The sequence below is a fragment of the Vanellus vanellus genome (genome assembly GCF_965231255.1).
Source record: "Vanellus vanellus genome assembly, chromosome: 2".
NCBI classification, from domain to species: domain Eukaryota; kingdom Metazoa; phylum Chordata; class Aves; order Charadriiformes; family Charadriidae; genus Vanellus; species Vanellus vanellus.
In genome coordinates, this window is record NC_138906.1 from 110,664,585 (window position 1) to 110,685,525 (window position 20,941).

The 20,941-nt window shown below is 34.6% G+C and overlaps 1 protein-coding gene across 1 annotated transcript in view; it reads right to left on the bottom strand.

The window, feature by feature from the left end:
• Positions 1-11,776: 11,776 nt before the first annotated feature.
• CDH7 (cadherin 7) overlaps positions 11,777-20,941 on the bottom strand; it is a gene marked incomplete at both ends in the record, with an annotated part of 71,514 nt that continues 62,349 nt past the window's right edge. Inside the window, 2 exons of the mRNA XM_082499629.1 lie at positions 11,777-12,270; positions 19,692-19,943. Coding sequence (XP_082355755.1) covers positions 11,777-12,270; positions 19,692-19,943 — 746 coding nt within the window. The remainder of the gene's footprint in view (positions 12,271-19,691; positions 19,944-20,941) is intronic.

Sequence of the window (20,941 nt, forward strand, 5' to 3'; positions counted from 1 at the left end):
TTTAGAGGCTGAGAGGTTGCATAATAAAATAGATTTATTAACAGGGGAGAGGAAGAACAACAGAGAAAGTTGAAGGAGTATAGGTGTAACAGAAGTCTATAAAATCATGTGACCAGTCATTTATTTTTTCAAACTGCCAACATGGCTAACCTACATAATACTGATGGAATACCACTACTAATTGAACTTTAAATTGTATGCTAATATTAAACTTTATACCTCTTTTAGAGCTAAGAGAATTTAGAATTTAAAATAAATTTATTTGCTTGCAGACCATCATTTATATTTTTAGTCTCCCATGTTCAATTACATTTTCTGAAGTGCACTAAGTTTAATAATTCATACTTAACAGCGCTCTGATGAATAGAATGCATTGTAAACAAGATGTCCTATTTCTAAGCTGGTTAAAGTTGCATCCTTTTAGCCTAACATGTCATCTTGCATACACTCACTCTTCTACCTGTTGGCTGTAAATAACATGTCTCTAGCTCCTTGGACAATATGTATAAAACCCATTGAATTTGCTCTATATCTTGTAATTTAAAGGTCAGTAGGATCTTATTTATAGAAAAATCATAAAAAAAACCCAAAAGAATAGGATGTTTCAGGAGCTATTATGGTTTTGTCCTAAGTCCAGCTAGCTTGCTATTCTTCTAAACACAAGATACTCTGGTTTTATACTTCAGTTCATATTGAGTGTCAAAAGATTAAACTCTATTAAAAAAACAAATACTAAAAAAATAATCTTTATTATTAACCTACTGTATGGTTCTTCATGCGGCAGTTGGAGAAAGAAGGCATAGTGACTGAAAAATAATTAGAAATTATAAGAGACTTCATTGTGAACTACAAAACATTCCTAAGAAAAACTAAGAAGGCTTTCTAAAGAATTTAGGTTATGCAGTTTTAATGGGAATTTTGCAGATAAAGTTTCATGCCATACTTGTTTTTTTTTTTTGTAGATAAAAGACTGGTATGATCTCTTTCATTGTAATAACAAAATATGAAAAGGTGAAAGTTTTTTTCTTAGAACTATATTTCCTAAGGTACAGAGTCTTGTTACATTTCATTGTCTAAAGAGTGTTGTGCTCAGTTGTCTGGTCTCCCAGGAATTTGGAAGATGAGGGAACAGTTCTGATCCTAGCCCTTAGAGGTGTATGACTGCCACGTTGTCATTGATCATGTTCCTAAATATCTTTGAAGATCTGAACCTGGCCTCATTCACTGAAAGACATATTGTTCTCTGGGTCAATTCACTGCTGCTGTAGTACAAAATTATTGCCACTATATTGGAAAATTCTAAGCTACTAGATGACAAATAAGCTTCTGTAGTTACAAAAAGTCCTCTTTGACCTCTTTGAATTCTTATGTCTTCTGTTTCCTTGACTTTTTTTTCTTTAAACATGTTGAAAGCAAACAGTGGAACACATGTTCTGTGAGATCCCATTTACTTTAGAGAATAATTTTGGTATCGGAATATTGACATCCTTTTTAATACACTCAGCGAAAATTTGAGCACTTCTCATCATTTAGGCTGGGCTGGCCAGTAAACAAACGACATTCTCTCTTTAACCTCTCTCCCTTCCCAAAAAGAGAAGGGAGAGAGAATAAGGGAGAAAGACTTATAGGTTAAAAAGAAATACAAAACTACTTTATTATCTTTCCTTTTTATTATTGATATTCGATTAATGTCAATAAGAAAATAATGTAATATATACAATATATACAAAACCATTACAGAGCTCCCAGGATGATGATCACATCAGCAGCAGGGACTGGGAAAGTCCCAGACTGGACTTATTGACAGACAGGAACTGGATTCCGGAACACAGTTTGTAGTTGGGAGCGAACAGTGTGTCAGCAATGTGCTGTTAATTTCAGAGTTCAGTTAGTTAGAAGAAGCTTATCTGCAAAGTAAAATTCCTGAACAGAAAATTCGTTCTGTTTTACCTCAAACCAGGACAACAGTCCAGCTTTATTGGCCTGAATCTTGATAAATTATTTCACACAGACTATTTTTGGACCATATGATCACCTTTAAAATTAATTATGGATCAATTTTGGCTGTACCAGTTTGTTTATATCATTTCCATTCACCATCAAATAACAGAGATAAAGTGACAGAGCAAAACCTGTTTTGTTACTGAAGTTGATGATAGCTTACCTGAGCTGCCTCCACTTTGGTTTTCTAACAGAGCAGTGATTCCTGATGCACATGGCAGATAAACTTTAGAGATATTATTTAATGAGGTGGTCTGTTCAAGACCGTTAACTTTTCCCCCCACACATCACTTTGCCAATACAACTTGCTAGTGAGGGAGCCTTTAATTTCTTATTTCCAAAAAGAGGACAGATTTTTAAATTTACAAAACCATTGGGTTTTTTATGATTGAATGATAAGAAGGATTAATTAATTTTCCCTCTTCAGATGGAGCTTCCATGTCAATAAAGTCTTTATTTATTAATCTCAGATTAGTTAAACCATAAGGTTTATAAAATGCATGTTTTAATTTAGGAATGGATTTTAACAAGCTTCATCTGTCGAAGTAAATCAGCTGAGAAGAATATTCTGAAAAACTTTCCTGGTCACTTGCAAATAGGGCTTTTTCCATATTAAAATGTCAATTAAGTATTCACCTTTATCTACATGTGTACTCAACAGAAGGATATGATGTTTTCTATTACCTCATAACAAAGTATACTAGCCCTCCAATATATTTATGTGCCACTGTTTCATTGTGGATTTGAGAGAATACTTACTTCAAAGACAGAAAGAATAAGCAAATTTCTTTGCCTGAAACTCCATGGAACACAAGATGTATAAAATGAAAATATTGGCAGTCTTTATTTTTGCTTTTTTTCTACAACATTCCATCCCACTGGTATGGCTATCATATGGCATTCGTATGCCTTCCTAATGCCAAATTGTTTTCAAAAATACTCATCTCTTGGTGCTCCCTTGCCATCCCATATACAATACTGAAATTACATTGTTGCTGACATTGGCTTCAGGAATAGTTTACACCAGGCTTATGCCAGGACTGAATTCTATCTGTGATTATACTTCATATTTTCAGTTTAAAAGAGAAAACAGGCAAACATATAAACACTTATTACATAGATGTTACCATACTATTTTGATTCTCCAAAATATGGAAAAGTCTCTGTTCCTCTTCAGGCCTTTATGTCAACAGATGACAAAGAAGATGAATCAACCAATGCCACAGAGCGGATCAGTGACAAAGTTGGGCAGATAACTTGATATTCTGATTCCAAGACCATCAATGTTTCTTTTTGGCAGCATCATTATTATCAGTAGTAAGAGTAACAGTAGCATTGCTGTTCTCTTTCGAAGGTGTAATAATCATCTGTGACCAGTTATATGAGGTACAATACAGAAAGAATTAAAAAAGATAAAACTTCGCTCTAGGACATAGCAACTAGAGAAAAAGACGAGCAGTGGATGTATACAGGAAAGGATGAAGAATGAGACAGCAAGACATTTTCATTCAGCATGGTCTCCGCATACCATCAGTCTTAACTATATTGTCAATACGAACAGACTGCCACTCAGCTGCAGCTTTGGTATGTATTTGCTTTACCTCTTCATAAATGCAAATTCACCAGAAGACAACAGAAATATTTTCAGTTTCTGAAGTTGTATTTTTTTGCAGTACACAAAGGCCAAACTAAAGTAAGACAACTCAATACAGATGGCAATAGTCAGCTAAATGAGACTGATTAGAATACATCCCATTGAAAGATGCCTTCTCTGCTCCTGTCTTGCTTTCAGTTGTAGTCAATTGGATTTACATACATATTCACTACAGGTGTTACATTCTAAAAGCTTCCCCTTCCTGTCTTCTCTGTGTATATCTACCCATTCCCAGAAGGAAGTCTGGATTGTTGGTTACCTCTGATTATTCTCAAGGGACTGTGGCTTTTCAATGGTGGAATAACCCCATGTTTTACAGTAGATATTTGAATTAAAAGCCCTTTATGATCCCTTCCCAAGTGCTTTGGGCATGAGCCAAGATGGTCTATGTTAATCTTTGAATCCCAATAAAATATATTGACCTGTGTTAAGCCACTGTAAAAAAAGTCATACATATTATATTAATCTATTTCTCATGATCAGCTGTTACTAAGCATCAATTTTTCATATTATTTTATTTTTTTATCATATAATAACTTACACTGAAGGATAAATCATAGTTCTATCTCAAAGCCAGTTTGTCAAGGTCTTAAAAAGAGTAGGAAACTGTTAAATCTTTTTCCTAATTCCTAAGCTTTAACTTTGACACTGGCCTGTTCTCCATTCACCTTCTAAATGTGATTACTACAAAAGATAATGAATGTGTACTCAAAAGAGCAAAATTATATATCAGCAAAAGCTTTAGTGTCATCTTTGAGGGTACAGAGGATGGAAGGGGAGAGAAGAACAAAAAAAAAAGGAGACAAAATTTTCATCTTTACACTAACCTGTTTTAAAGAAATTAGTTTTTACACTGTTTGAATCTTCACAGTCTCCTTGGAGATAAATATACCGTACTTTTTCATCACTGCAGTTGTTTTCTATATGTCACAGTCAAACTCTACTAAAAGGGAAAACTGAAGGTGAGAAAAATATGAACAAACATACAGCCAAAATAGTAACTGCATCAACAGCTTGTATGTCCTATGAGAACTCCATTCATGCATTCATCACACATAAACTAGGAAAACATAATGTTTCGAGGAATAGCAAATTTCTTATTAAGCTCGTTGCTTAAATATTTAATCTTTCTTCTTAATAGTTCCTTCTTTAATTTTGAATAAGAATATGAGACCAGGCCAACTACTGTAGATTGTTGGAACATATTGTTCTGCAGGTTAGAAACAGTATTAGCTCAGAGGAAATTGTATTCCAGTAGCATCTGGTAAAACGTTATTTTTCACATCATTAGGTCATGTATGAAGCAATAAAGACACCAGGCAAAACCTTGGTACTCTTAATGTCTCTGTCATATTTTTGTTCTGGCCCCTTTCTATGTTAATAAAATCTCAAGCAACAGGGAGATAACAGACTCCAAAACAGGAAGATTATGATCCATTTGAATTGTATCTACAGTCACAGAAGTCAGCAAAGCTACAGATAGTCACGCAGTCTGAGGAAAGGTATAATATTTTGATTTTATGGCTCAGAAACTCTATATGTTCTTAATTTTAGAGAGAAAAAAGATTTTATTTTCTTTTTTCTCCAGTCAGTGTGTCACCATTGGTACTTCACTGAGTGTAAACCTTTCGTAACACTGTCTCTATTTAGCATGAATACAGAAATGATCTTTGAGAGCAAGGGTACTGTTTGTTACAGCAAGGTTATATGTACTATGCTGATAGTAAGCAAGTAGTTTATGCCATTAAAAACGTCCTTTTAAGCTATCTGCATTACCATTAAAAGACACAGATTGTGGCTTCTAGAAAGGGAAAGTGAGAGGAAGAAATTGTGTGAAAAGAAATAGTATCCAGCTCAACTAAACAATCTCTCATCTTGATGCTGTAAGTGGCCATTTATCAGTCTCCTCAAACAATGTATAAATCTTGACACCTCTTGAAAGCCATAGGGAGATCTGCCAAGTAATTCAATAGGATCAGGATTTCACCTAGCATTTTTTAGGTGCATCACTATAAACACTTCTTTCTTCATACAATTTAAACAGTGTGATGATAATAAAGGATGTTTTGATCATTAAGAAAATATAAGGAGATTAAAATTCAGACTGATAGTTCTTTTCAGACTTGAATGGTCTAATGTATCACACTTACCCTAATTGATGAGCAGTTAGTCTCGATGAGAGGAAAAGCTATCAATATATCAGGAAGCACTAAGGTAGAGCAGTAATTAAAACACTGCATTAAAAGTCAGTGAACACAGGGGTAATTTGTACTTGTGCTGTTTTACTTTTGTAATTTTTCCCTCTTTTTCTGTGCATCAAGACCATCATATAAATAATAATGATGAAACTGAGCTACAGGTAGCAAACATTGATAATTCTAAAATTTGATTTTGCGAAATGTGTAAAAATTGCTGATAGTAGTGCCCAAAAATGACAGTATATTTTAAAGTTGTTATATTAGACCTATGTCATGATTTGAATGGTGCTAATGGCATCTTAACTATAGTGTTTTTGACCTCATGTTTAGAGAAAGTGACAGATTAGTTTCACTGCAGTCTGTTGATGCTTTTTTTCCATAGCTTCTTGACATGAAAGAGAAGGAAGTCTCAAGACTTTCTTTTGTGCTGTTAACAGAAGAGAAAAAGGTTGGTTTGAAGTCAAAAGTGAAGAAAAGTCAGGATATATCTGGCTGGTATGTTTTTGACCAAAGAAACAGAACAAAAAATCCAATGACAAAAGTCAACTCATCCAAATATAAGATTTTCACCACAAGTGCCAGTTTCAACAATAGCAAAAAAAAAAAAAAAAAAAAAAACAACCAACCCCAAAACCAATGCAACAACTTCACAGGTGTCAGTTAGCATGACCTAGAAGTCAAGACATCATCAGACAGGAATAATTGAATAGAATGACCTAGTAAATAGTCATTTAGCCTTTATGAGGAGGAGACCAAGACCCAATTCCCTACTGTGTCTAACAACATGATTTTACTTTGAAGTGCGACGAAAAGAAATTCTGACTGGCAGAGATGGTGGGGAGTTGAAGGAGAAAATAAAATCTTTTACTTTTTTCTAGTCCTGGTTCAGCATTCAGCATGCTGTTATGATGCACAATAGATTTCTGAACTTAGTTAATCAACCAAATACTAAACTCCATTAAAATTTATGCCATAGAAGTAGGAATTTCAATCTGGTACCATTTTATTATAAAATAACCTATGGCTTTAAACCATTGTGGAAATAGCAGTCCTTGCTATGCTTCTAACAGCTTCTAAACTACTTTCAGTCAAAATATGAAAACAATTTGCTTTTACTGTAGGGCCAGTCTTAAAAGTTTTGCCTGGGTCTAAATCATATTTTTCTACATCAGACATTAATGGGGACAGACAAAGCTTTTGAGAGTAGGGTTAATTTTTTAAGATACCCTCTGGCTAAATAAGGTACTTTGAAATATATAGTGTGTGGGTGAAATGTTTAAATATACATATAATTTTAGTAAATATGTGTTCACATATAAGAGAAGCAGCATGTATATGATACAACACTGTGGCTTCAGATCAGATTTTCTTCTGATTTCCAATAAATTCCTGTGCTGTTTTCTGCTTTCATTGTGTTTGTTTAGACACATAAATATTTCATGACAATCTTGTGTCATATAACGCCTAAGTAAATCAAGTTTTTCTCAACCAATATATCTGTCTGCAATTGTACAGTCTGTTTCACAGATTTTATGTGCCACATCGAAAGATTTTTTTTTCTTTTGTAAGAAACAGTAAACTACAGTCATAAAGCAACATATAGCATTCATATGTAGATATATATATTTTTTTTTATTCCCTTCATCTAGGAAACAGATTATTCGGGTTGTGTGCTCTGATTCTCCTAGTTCAAAGAACAAAGCTGCAGGGAGATATCCATAAAAAACTTTTCAGTGAACAATGCAATATGCTTTTAGCTGCATTGATCCTAAGCAGAGGAAGAATCCTTGGTGTGGAAGAAATGGTTCTGGGGGGTAACTATATCTTAGGATTTTTCTGGGAAACTTAGTGATGCCATAGTTTAGACTGCAACTTGAAGACTTCTGTTTATCCTGTAGATTTTCCTGTTTCCAATCTAGATGATTCTACAATTCTGTTAAATAAATAAAATGACATTTCTATCTTTTGCAGTTCACTTTTAGTGTCATAGATCAATAAAAATACACTTGACCCCATCTAACTCTCACTAATGAGGTGAATACAATGTTGTCTCAAACAAGTATTACTCTACACAGATTCTAAAATAGAGAAAAATTCTACATATAGAAAAATAAAATCAGCCACGTGACAGGCTGCAACCAAGAATTTAATAGTAGATTTGATATAGGTAATTGTGTTCGCCTTTCAACTCTTTAATGATCTTAAAAGTCAATGTAATTGTATGCTTTATAGTATATTTATTTCTTTTTCAAAATGACAAACTACTACTTATTTTTTATATCATACAAGAGTAATTGTCCATAAAAATAAGATGCTGACATTTTATATTTCATAACATGCTTTCATCCAAAATCTCTAAAAAGAAAAAAAAAGGACAGGAAATATGAGTGCCAGCACCTGAAGGGTAAATAGGATAAAATAACTGAGAAAAGACCTTAACTTTAAAGGGAAATTCCTATAAATTCCCCCCCCACACACTTTCAAAACAACAAAGAAAACAAGTAAAAAGGAAGGATTTTTTTTTTTTTCCCTTAGTTCTCAGGGAAAAGGAGAGGTTTTAGTTATTATCATCAAATTTCATGAGTCTTGCAGTGATTGTATTAACCCAGCTATCAGAATTAGTAGGCTTAGAAAAGCCTATGCTATGTCTTAGTGGGGATGTAACTTGGTAGTGTAAGCACACTCAGTTTATTCTCTTGAATAAAAAAATATAATGCCTACGGTTTAACTCTGTTGAATTCAGATTTTACACTGGTCAAAGCAGAGTAAGAAGTCTTGCCTTAAATCTTCTTCAAATGGGTTAACTTTATGTGGATATTTTCAGTAACACTCTAAAACCGTTACACTTTTCAAGGTGCTTGGAAATTGCAATTTAAAATAAGTGTATTCAGTTGTCATATTGTGGAAGGAAAGAGGTGTTGGCATTTAGCGATAAGATGGGAGTGGTGCGATACTTTTTAAAGACGACTTGTGGCCTCTAGTTAGATACTGGAGCTCTTCAGAAAGTTAAATAAATCAATAAAACGGGAAATCTTTTTAAAAGGCTGTTCTAAATAGTTTGCTCAAATAATTTCATAACTTTTCCAGGACAGAGAAAATACTTCTTATATTTTACATGATTTAGTCAGTAGAATATACTTTATGGCATCAGGCTATGCAATATAAATAACACTCAAAGAAAAAAATTTGAATTAGAGTATAAATTGTGAAAATCTATAGTCATGGTAACTTATGGAGAGCATTACGTAGTATGTGTATTATGCAGACCATATGTATATACTTTAGTAACATCTGTCCTCAAACATAAGGGATTTCCACCTTTCTTTCTTACTGCAATAGTATGATCAAAAGATAAGCACATATAATGTAATAACAAATTCACTCAATTATTTTAGAACTGTGCAACAGAAAACATACATATCCAAGAGTTTTTATGGCATTAAAATAAACCATATTTCTTTCCATAGAAAACATACCAAAAAAAAGCCCACTAACGTAGTTTCATAACAGAGGAGCTTTTGGGTTTTTTACAGATCTAGAAGGTGGAAAAGCAAGAGAATCATGCTGTTTACTCTAAACCACATTTAAATCGTCTTTGAGTGTTATGCGCTAAAATCAGCATTTTTGACATCTTAATCCAGATGCATGAATTATCTTCCCACAAACAACAAGGAGATTAATAAAAAACTGTTCTCTCAGCACCTTGCTGGTTTAATACCTGCTTAACTCCCGCAGCATATCTCGCTGTTATTAAACTGCATACACATGGCTCATTTTGTTGTGTTTGTTTTTTTTTTAATTTTTTATTGAAAATCTTACATGTATGACTAAAAGTCATGGGCGATATCTTTCAGTTCCTTTACAAAATCTGTCATATATATATATATACCTATATATATATATTTAATACAACTAGAAGCAAATCTACAGAATTATGAAACAGTGATTGTCTACCAAAATGTAACTCAAATTAAATAAGTTGCAGATGATTAAAATTATTTTGTTTTCTCTGATGGAGCTGAAGGCCACTTTCACATAGTTAATTGATAATGCTGGGCTGCAAAAATTACAAAGCCTTAATGATATTTTCTCATCTTCCAGCCTAGTGTCACCCATAAATTGGGATTTTAGTACAAGGATCCTTCTTTCAGAAAGAAGTACTTTTAGAGTGAGCATCATCCTCTATGGAGTACCTTCTATCCACAAACACAGTTCTGCAGACAATTCTGTATGCCTCTCAGTAATTGCAGGCAAGTCAAGTAATTTCAAGTTAGGTACAAGCAAAAAAGTTTGCAGGAGCAGAGTCTAACTTAGGAACTCGTCTACAGATAATCTAAAACAAAACAATCTGAAATAATACTTAAAAACACTATTTTACTTGAATATATGCCTTATTATCTATTAATAAATCATGAAAGATGAAATATAAATATTGTCAGAATCATAAAAAGTTGCCTTATTCTAAGAAATCCTATTTCAAAATCGTACAGTATTTTAACCAACAGCAGTTATCTTTCTGTTTTGGCACTCCTGAACCAGTGTAGAAATTATGTGTAGTGAGTTAACACCTTTGGGGAAAAATACTCATGTGCAACAGGATCTAAAGATGATTTCTGGAGCTAATAGCATTACATTGCTTAACATAAGAATGAAATCGAAAAGTCTTTTACTGTGATTCATCAGCAGCAAAAGAGAAGGGGAAGGAGAAAAGCAAAGTGTTTACAGTCTTTGAAGCATATAGCATTTTTAACCTTGAAAATTAAATCTTGCATTAAAGACACTCCCAACTACCTCTGTAGTCTTCTTTCCAAAAGTTCAATGTACAAATATTTTATTTAAATGTCTCAGACTTTGTAATGGCTCAGAAGAACAACTGCATGTCCTTGTAGCTGCTCTCCTTTCTGAGAGACGAGTGGTGGGCGAGATTGCTTTACTGTAATTTCTCCATTTCCATGCTTCATTTCCTACATTTATCTGAGACTGAAGAAAAATCAGCATGTTCTGACAAGTCTAATACCATGAGGCAGTAAAATGGACCTGAATTTAGTGGAGATTGGAGCTCCAAAATAAATATAACACTTTATGACAAATAATAATAAAAAAGGATAAATTCTCCTGTACAAATCAGAAGAGATAATAAAAAATAGCAAATAGATAGCAACATCTTTTCTATACCTACATGGGCATCACAAAACTTTTCAACTATGAGAATACCCCTCTGTATTTCTCATTTTATGCTGTTTGTAAACTGCTTCAGTAAGTTGATGACATTGTGGAAGTTCTTTGTACAAACAGTAATTTTTCATAAAACTACCCAGAAAATTACAGAGATTTCTAATTAAATAGCTCTGAGAACAAATAAAGACAAGCAAACAAAAAGATCTGCTGGGCTTTTGTTTCTTTTTTCATGTTTGCCTTTCTGCTTTTGGCCTAGCAAGCTGCATGCAACACTGTAAAGAAAATTTGTTAAAAAAAACTTGCATCTGTAAATACTACATATTGTAATGTTGTACCGAATGATATATTATATCTGTAAATTTATTTCTTCTTACACTTATCTCATACCAGAGACTCTGTGTTCTCAATATAGCGATACTGCAAAGGCATCTACAGAGTATCATTGGCTCATTGAGGTCACAGTGCATAACATACTCCTGCAAGTGAGTTGCCTCTGCAGGTATCTGAGGGTTGCTATCTATTTGAACGTGGCTGAGCATTTCATTTTATCAAAAAAGCCACCAAATGCTCATATTCTGTGTGGTCAGTGCAGTCCCTAGGACAAGTCTAATGAAGATATGTTCCAGCAAGGCAAAAAAACCTAAAAGGTTAAAAATGGAGAAATATTTACAACTTTCTTCAGTCTGTAAGGTTGAGTTTTCTGTTTTAGTATTCTTCAGTGCATTTTCAGAGAAAGGTTCCAAGGCTATGAGTATAAGCAGTCTGGTCCAGTCCCATACATATCCGCAAGCCTTTTAAAGCGAGGGCCCCAGTCACTGAGGTAATCATAGTTCTGGTCAGAGTTTGAGCTGATCGAATCTAAAGAACTGAGTGACTCTGCCACCGAGCCGTTCCCCTCAAACGCGTATGTCTGCAGGGAGTCATAGGGTGGCGCGCAGGGGTCCACGTCAGCTTCTTTTAGTCTTTCCCAGATAAATTCCCTAAAAATGACGTTATCTGGGATGCTTTTAAAAGTCGGTCTGCTCAGGAACTGAATCTCAGGTGTCACATCCCTTCTGGTCTTGGTGTCTCGGATAATGTTGAGGTTTCTCAAGGCAGCCATGTCAAAAGCCTCGGTGTCTTCTTCTCCACCACCCTCATCATCATACCTGACAATGTTCTCTCTGATATCTCTCTCTTCATCAAAAATGAGGGGCTCTTTTTTCCGCCGCCTCATGGTGACAATCAGCAAGACGAGAACTGGAACACAGAAAGACTGGAGTTTTAGCAATGCTAAGGTTTCCTCATATTTCTTTTAGCGGTGGAAGTACTCATTAATTTATATGGCAAAGACCCAAGGACACAGCAGGCAATTTATGCAGTTAGATTTGAAACCTAGCAGCTTCTGAAACAGCTTTTAAACCATAAGCTTTTTAGACGTTAAGGAATCTATTTCCAAAACCATTCTGGATTAACGTCTTCATCTCTAATTCTATCTCTTACGCTGTCCACTAACCATAAATTTTAAGTCTAGTTCAGTCTGACTATTACAAACTCACAGCCATGAAATAAAAAAAAAGGACATTTTCCTGAACTCTTAATTGTCCAAGCGATAAAAGCACATTCATAAAGTAACTGAATAGAATTTAACAACCATGGTTTGGGAAGTGACTGAACTAAAGTATATGGCCAAACTCTGCTGGAAAAAAAATAAAAAATAAAAAACTCATAGATTGGAGAACACTGAATTGTTAAGCAATGTGTAAAATTAGGCTGTCTTAGTTCATGCATAAAAAATATCTAAGACCTCACTTTCCCATAAAGTGCAAAGTACTGTACTTCAGGTTTATGAATTACATCTAACGGGAAGTGCTAGGGCTGAAGTTTATTGGATCAGCCAGTTCTAGAAATGTAATTATTTTTTTTAGTTGTAATCCTTAAAGTTTCTTTCAGCTTGAAAGCTAATACTAAACTGTAACGACAGCCAAAAGAACTGGGAGAAATTAACTCAAGGCTCCTCTTGTTCAAATACAGTTTTGGTAGAGAAACATCATTGCTAACACACAAAATATGGAACTAGTATTATGAATATTGCACCCATCTGTGGGACATGATGGAGTGTGAATCATCCTCTCAGAAAAAGATTAATACGGTATTGTAGCATCTGGATAACATTTGCTGAGTTAATGATACTCCTAGAAAATAGCAGGCATCGCTATGACTGTAAAAATAACAGTACATTGAAAAGTAAGTGTCATTCCACATTCAATTAATCTCTTCTGATTTTATGTTTATTTTTAATCTTAAGATTATGTGACATGCGTTCATATGTCTAAGGTTTACGATCTTTACTTACAGTACTTTGATATGCCAACTAAATGTTGTATAAACATCTGGAAAGCAAAAGCCCATATAGATAAAATTAAGCTTAAGCCTCCCCCCTATGGAGTCTCAAAAGGGACCTCCACAAATTTTATAATGTAGGGCTGAAATCTTGAAAGCCCTCCCTTTCATGTAGGAATTTTTTAAAATCAATATCAGTCTAGTCATCATGAGGCATGATTTAATATTAGGATCACATGGTTAGAATAAACCAGTCAGAAACTGTACAGGCAGAAAACCGTATCATACGGCTCCAGATGTTATGGTACTATTTGGAATTGGCTAAAGCATAAGAGAACTTTAAAGATGGACCATCTGCAATTCTTTTTATTTTCCTTTGGAGCTATGTATGTCTAAAGTTAAAACTGGAACAAGCTCAATTTTTTTCTAAACTTTTTGACAAATACATTAGGCAATATTTTTTCCCCTTTTTTCAATAGCTACAAGGCACACATCTAATCATCCATCTACTAACAGATGCCTTGTGACTCTATAATACTGCAAGATCAGCATCACACTTTCACTTTTTTGCCCCTGGCATCTCCCTCATTCATGCTTTATGTATCGAATTCGGAAGCCACTACTTTGGGGCATTCTTCTGTGAACAATATTTACATAAGCAGTTTGACAATATAGAATTTTGACCTTTAAAGTGGCTTTTGTGAAATTTCAAAACATTCTGATATTTGTATAATACAAATTGAGCTGTAAATTCTACAGCAGAGAACATAAAGTTGTCATCATAGAGACAATAATCGCACTCCACTCTAAATGTTTTCCCTTATTATAAAAGATATTTAAAGTGAAAGACAAATTACCTTGCTGACAGTACAAATATACATTTAAGCCAAGATGCCTATTGACATAACTTTTTATTTTTTTTTTTAACATTTACTGCCACAATTTTTATTGCCACATAAATAAGCATCTAATCATCTCCTTTACTCAAGTGTAAATGCATTTTCACACCACTGTCCCTCTTAACATACCTCATTTTGAAAGTTAAATACCTGCTAATAAGTGAAAAATATGAAACTTAATAGGCAGGTACGCCTAAAGGTACAATAAAAATCAAGATAAAACGAATGTTTTGTATCATATTCCTTTTACATCTCACACTTTCTTGAACCAAAGAAAAACAAGGAATCTTTCTAAAGGTTAAACATTTTATCATTTAGATGGCTTTATGAGATTATTAATTTCTAGGCTTTCAAAAACCTATGAGCAATAACGTTTAACCTCTAAATTCACAAAGCTGTAGCTGTATTTCTAGAACTGCAGACATGAATACAAGCCCAAAACAAATTTCACTGACATCTAAATCAAGTAAAAATGGTTTTAAAGCTTACCCATTTCTCATTAAGTCATGGTGGATTTTTTTCCCTATATTTATCACTAAGCAGAGATTAAGTCAGTAATTAGTGACTGGCTGAATGTCTAGAAAACCTAATTTTATGCTTTTTAGAGAAGAAGCAATGGAATGCAAAAGCTTTAGGGCCGTATGTATTGCACATTGAGGCCACGAGTTTGGCTCCATACTGATACACTGAACTGTGCTAACGAGATGAAATGGCAGTACTGATTTCATATGCGATTTAACAAACAAACCAATCAATATTACAACTAACTAATTATAAAGACTAGATAATCAGAACTAATAAATATAGATCAAAACTGACCTTTTCGTTCTGATTTACCTGAATTGATAGAAATGCTGATTTTGTTTAACAGGTACAATAGCCAAGAGAAAATGTCATTTGTGTTTATATTAGCTGCGGTAACACTTATTTATATCCTTGTGTCAGTATAGATGTAAAGATATCAGTAGTTTCAGTTCACCCAAATCAGTCTTTAAACAAATGTCTTTGAATACAGGAGTAGATTTTTGCTTTGCCAGTATGCAGTGTGCTTTATGGAATTATTATGAAATTTCCATTTTTGTATGAGCTGGTAAAAAGTCAGGCTTATGTCACCTGAGCATATATCTCTGGTTTAGTATTAATCTTTCCTTTTGTACTGAAGGCAACTGCAACATAATTGGAAGGAAGCCATAAAAGCCTTAAGACAACCTGAGGGAGAAGACTACATGCAGGGCTTTACAGTAAGGGACAGAACGAAACCGCAAGCATTATCATGCAGTGTATACGCTATACCCCTAAGCCTGGCATTTACTATAGCAATAAGCCGCATCAGCTGCGAGCAAATCTGCACATTGGTTTATGCCTTAGGTGTGTCATGATTCATAAAGCTGAAGATTGGAGATCCTCAGCCATCTAAGCAGCACACTAATAACCTATTTAGTTATACCTTGCAGTTGCCAGTACAGTCAGATGAGATTTGGGGATTACTGAGGCCAAGACTTAGGAAACCTGCATTTAATTCCCAGTTAACAAACTTCATCTATGTGTTGTTTAATCCATTTGGACTGATATTTGCAAGGGACTGTGACCTTCAAATGCCCACACTGAGTGACCCTAATAGGTTCTATAACTTTCAGGAAACAATTTCTGCATTGCGTACTCAACCACCTTTTAAATTACTTAATATGGATACAACCAACGCACACGTACTGCATAGTCACTCTGTACACATTTTACCTATTTAGAGAATAAGGTCCTTATGCCTGGGACTGTTTCTTTTTTTTTTTTTTCAAATCACACAATTATGTGTGCTGATTTAATTAAGCTCTTGTAGGTATTGTGATAATAAATTCCTTGCCTTTCAACTGAAAAAAATAATAATTTAAATCTGTATTTTGAAATTTAATCAATGTATTATTAACTTGTAAACCATAATACCAAACTAATAGGAGGCTTTCTTTAGTGATTCTAAGAAAATAGGTGGGACTAATAGATTACATTAAGAAGTATGGAAGACAAAAATAATGAAAAATCATTATGTCAATCTAGATTTCCATTGTTTCAATACAAAGACAAGCTTTAACCTCTCAAATATGATTGGGTTATCTACAGGTGAACATTCTTTTTTTGTGTGATTTTATGTACAAATATTATGCTAAACACTTGTCACAAAAGCAATTATTGTGTCTGGAAGATGCTAACTGAAAAACAAATTACCTTGAATTAAATTACCATATAATTTACAGAGGAGTTAAAAAATTTCTACTCATTTCTTTAAAAATTATCTACAGTCTAAAATGAATACAAAGTAGCTTTTCATATGCTTTTTTGTGGAATAAATTGTGAGGACCTTTTTTTTAATTTTTTTTTTCTTTAAAACAGCCTCACTGCAGATTGAAAAATTATAAAGCTGTTTTCGAGTAATTAACAAAGTACTGGAACTTTCTTGTGGAATAAAATTTAGAATGTAATCTCCATCAGTCAATATGAGAAGGGGAAAGATTTTTATAAAGTGTTTTTAACTTTTAAAAATCATTTTACTTTGAAAAAATAGTCTACACCGTGTTATATGCAATTATATTGAATTAGTATGATTTAGTAACATTCTTACTTCTCAGTGTCAGCGAAAACATTGTGATTATCTAAAACTGATTGGTCGCTTAAGTGAAAATGTTAACCCTAAGAAATCCCACTGAGACAATCTGAGCCTTGGTCAAGACAAATGGTTATTTATTAGACATAGGGATGTATGGAGCAAGAACAAATATCGAAGTACATCATACTAACTTTAAGATGATAAGAGCTTCTTGAGCATTCAAGATACTAGTGCCAGAATGCACGTATCCGTGACATTCATGCAAATCTCATGCCTCCTCCACTTTACAGCTGGCACTCACATTGAGATGATATTGACAAACGTGCCCGGATTTGCACTGCAAAGTTAATCTTGGGTCAGAAAAAAATATTGCTCCAGTAGCCTGTCTCCTCTTTTCACTGATAAACTCTTACACAAAAAGGTGCATCCCTTGGCCCCAGCCCTGGAACTACTTGCCAACAGCTGAAGCTTGTTTTTTATGCTGTGCTAGTGGGTCTTCAAGATTTTTTTCTCAGGAACAGATGTGAAAAGAAAAAGGGAAAAAGGAGTAAGTAAATTCCTAGCAGTACTGCTATTCAGCTGGTCCCAGAAAATGTCTTCTAGGAACAAATGAGAGAATAAGAAAGGCTCTGGGACCAGACAAGCAACAACACTTGACTGGGGTTTCACTGGGCAGCAGTGATGCTTAGGTACCTCTTCCTTGTGAAGACTGGCACCTGGCTGGGAACAAAACAGCAGCAGGATACAGTAGCAAACCGCAGGACTCCAGGCCAGGGTTAGCATCCAAACGCAGCCTAAACTGTGCCTGCAGCTTTGAACTGTACCCAAAAGGAACAGTTCAGATTGGAAGTGACGACAGCACATACAAATGTTTATTTGAATAAACAGTGGTGATGCATTCAGACAGCTGAATTTGGAAGACCAATTCTTTGGCCAATAAAATCAGTGGTAAGGTGGTCACACGCCAGATTCCTCTTCAGTACACAGGCCATTATTCAAACACCATGTTCAAGACCTTATCCTCAATTCTTTGGCAAATGCTTTTTTGGCACACTAAAAGTGACCAGAATAAAAATTCAGGCTTCTTGATTTACTGGTTGTATTTCAATCCTGGTGTACGGACAATAATAAGCAAGTTATTGCCTGGTAACGCACTGTGTCTCCACTCCATACCCTTCTTTAAGACATGCAGCTTCTATTTTTAAAAAAAGCTTATACCCAGGTCAGACTACAGTAGCTTTTTAAGTACCCTTCAGAAACTTCCTTTTTATGTATAACAGAAATGGTGACATTTCAATTTGGGATTAAGTGAATTGCTATTGTTACAGAACTTTTCTTCTTAAGTACATTCAACCAAAGTTTTAAATGGGTGGTTTTCCACTGATGCCAATGCCAGTTGATATGAGAGAATCTTTTGTATATCTTTTTGAGCTCTACCATTTTGCTTCACACCCAAATAAAATTCATTTGGATACATAAATGGCCTAGAAATGCTAGTAGAAAAATGGTATTTTAAAAATGTTCATTAAAACTTTTGGCAATCATCCCCTTCCATTTCTCCTTAATCCTCGGCCGAACCATGTGTTAAGTGAGTTTAAACAATCTTATGTTGTTAGTTCTTTTTGTCACAAAGATGGAAAATTCTGGGAATGACACCTCCTAGCCACAGCTATTGAGTAAGTTGGTTGGGTTCATTGCAGAGACGGTAACTTTTCTTACTCTCTAACAACAATGCAAGAGGATTTCTGCTTTTGCATCCTTTAGAAATATTTGTAGCAGAAGGGACGTTTCCTTCTAACAGTTTACAGTGAGGTCAATCAAAGTCAATAAGAAGGGAAATCTATACATTGTTGAAATACTGCCATGAACAGAAGTGTGGACAAAAGACTCTTGATTTGACCTATTCAAATTACTTGGATAACAGTGACAGATAAATCACCACTGGGATTATTCCAACCTGAGGAGTCTATGGTCTCTCCTTTTCCCTTAGACTGATATGTACAGCCAGGGAATAGAAAAATCGCTCCATTTATAACAGCACTCAAGAAAATTCTTGCGTGCTGAATCGGTACCCTTCTTAACACATGAACTTTCTGACAATAAGCAAAGCTGCACTTTTGCTCAGCTGCACCTGCATCCTGCAGGTTGATCCTTCATTGTTACTCCTTAATTTGCGCCTTTGCTAACACCATGTAGTCAATTTGTTTAAGGACTGGGTGTGAAATGATCAATGCTAACCAAACTAAGATGTTGACGGTGTTCCACTGTTTTCCACCATCTTTTGTCTAGTTGCAGTTTCAATGCACAATAAAAAATCCAACTGTGCCACCAGTTGCAAAAGTAACAAGAGATCATTCTGTAGAAGATATTCAGTTAAATATGACACCCATCAGTAAACTACATCTGTTGTGTTTTCTGAATGTCTTTTGCTCTATGCAAATCAATAAATGTTTAAAAATAATTGTCTGAAAAAGGGATACACACTGATACTGGTTGTACAGTGAGTATGCTAAACCAAATACTTCCACAAATTGCATTGTATGTCTCTTAAATATTACACCTGATGCAAGTAATCTTTTTTTCTTTTACTGTTATTTCATATATACCTCTGGAGGTAGCTTGACACAGAAAAAAAGTATCTGAACTTGAAAATGCGAAACTATAGATTTTGTGCGTCTCATGATACAAAATGCTGTTCTTCCTGAAATGTTTGGTGTCCCTGTTTACAGAAATTGGGGCTGGGGGGGGGGGGGAGATGTTGAAGCTTGTATACATATATACATATCTCTTCATCTTTTGCTACTATACACTGAAGAGAAAATAAGGGTAACAAGAAGACGTACCTAGCAGTGTCAAGACACAAGCCAATATTGCTATCAGGGCTCCAGTGCTAAGTCCTGCAGGCAAGATATATGCTTCTGCATTGCATGTCTGAGCAATACCATCTGCATCACAATCGCAGACTCTGATGGTGAGTGTATTGGTGCTACTAAGCGAAGGTGATCCACTGTCCACAATGAATATTGGCAAGTAGAAAACAGACTGTTCCTGTCGTCGGAACCCATTTCTTCTGGTTAATACTGTTGCAGTGTTATCTAAATAAAGGAATAAAAACATAAATGTAAAATACATGCCATTTCTAAAACACAATCTATAAATAATACAGTCCTTTACTTAGGAGACTTTTAAAACACATTTATATTATCTGTATTATTCCTGGTCACGTATTTTTGAAGCTGCAGAGATAGAATCGGTTGAGAAATTATACCAAACTAAACCAAAAGATTTATATTTTCCACGCAAGACTGTTTCAAAATTGCAGAGGTCTATTTGGTTTTAGTTAAGCTCACAGTTCCACACTCCTGATAGACAGTTGAAGATGAAATCATTATAAAAAAGAAAAAAAATACCCTTCAGTGATCAGATTAAGTTTCTATATACCTGTTTCAGGTCTAATTTCCAAGGATCTATTTCAATTATTTACAGATACGGATATTATATTTATGGAAGGGATGAACATATTAATAGGAGAATAAGTTCTGACGATCAATGAAATATTTTTTTAATGCCAAAAAAATCCAGTTGGTGCACAAATACAGGTAATTGCACATGTAACAAAGACACGCACATGTTTTCAGTCTCATCTGAGAGTCAAGGTGACTAATATCAATCTAAAATGTGTGGCTCGATGCTGCTCTGAGTTGGGTGATTAAAAGGTCCATGTGTTCCAGAAAATATGTGCAAAACTCACTGTGTTCAATACAGGTTGACAGCTCCTGAGAGGTAGGGAGTTACATCTCCTAGAATGCATAGAAAAGGTCGGTCGGTCGGTCGGTCTATCTAGCTACTTATCTATCTATTTATAGACAGATAGATGGATAGTTCTCTAAAGTTATCCTATTGTGTCATCTATTATGACCTATCTGGCAAAATACGCAAGCACTTCTCCATATAGCATCATATGAGATATGCATAAAATTAATTAACATCAAAAGAGGCAACTGCTGTTGTGTCTTGTCCACTGATTTTACTGGCATTGCAAGTCTATTATTATTTTTTTTCCAATTACAAGTTTTCTGGAAGAGGGCCAGTC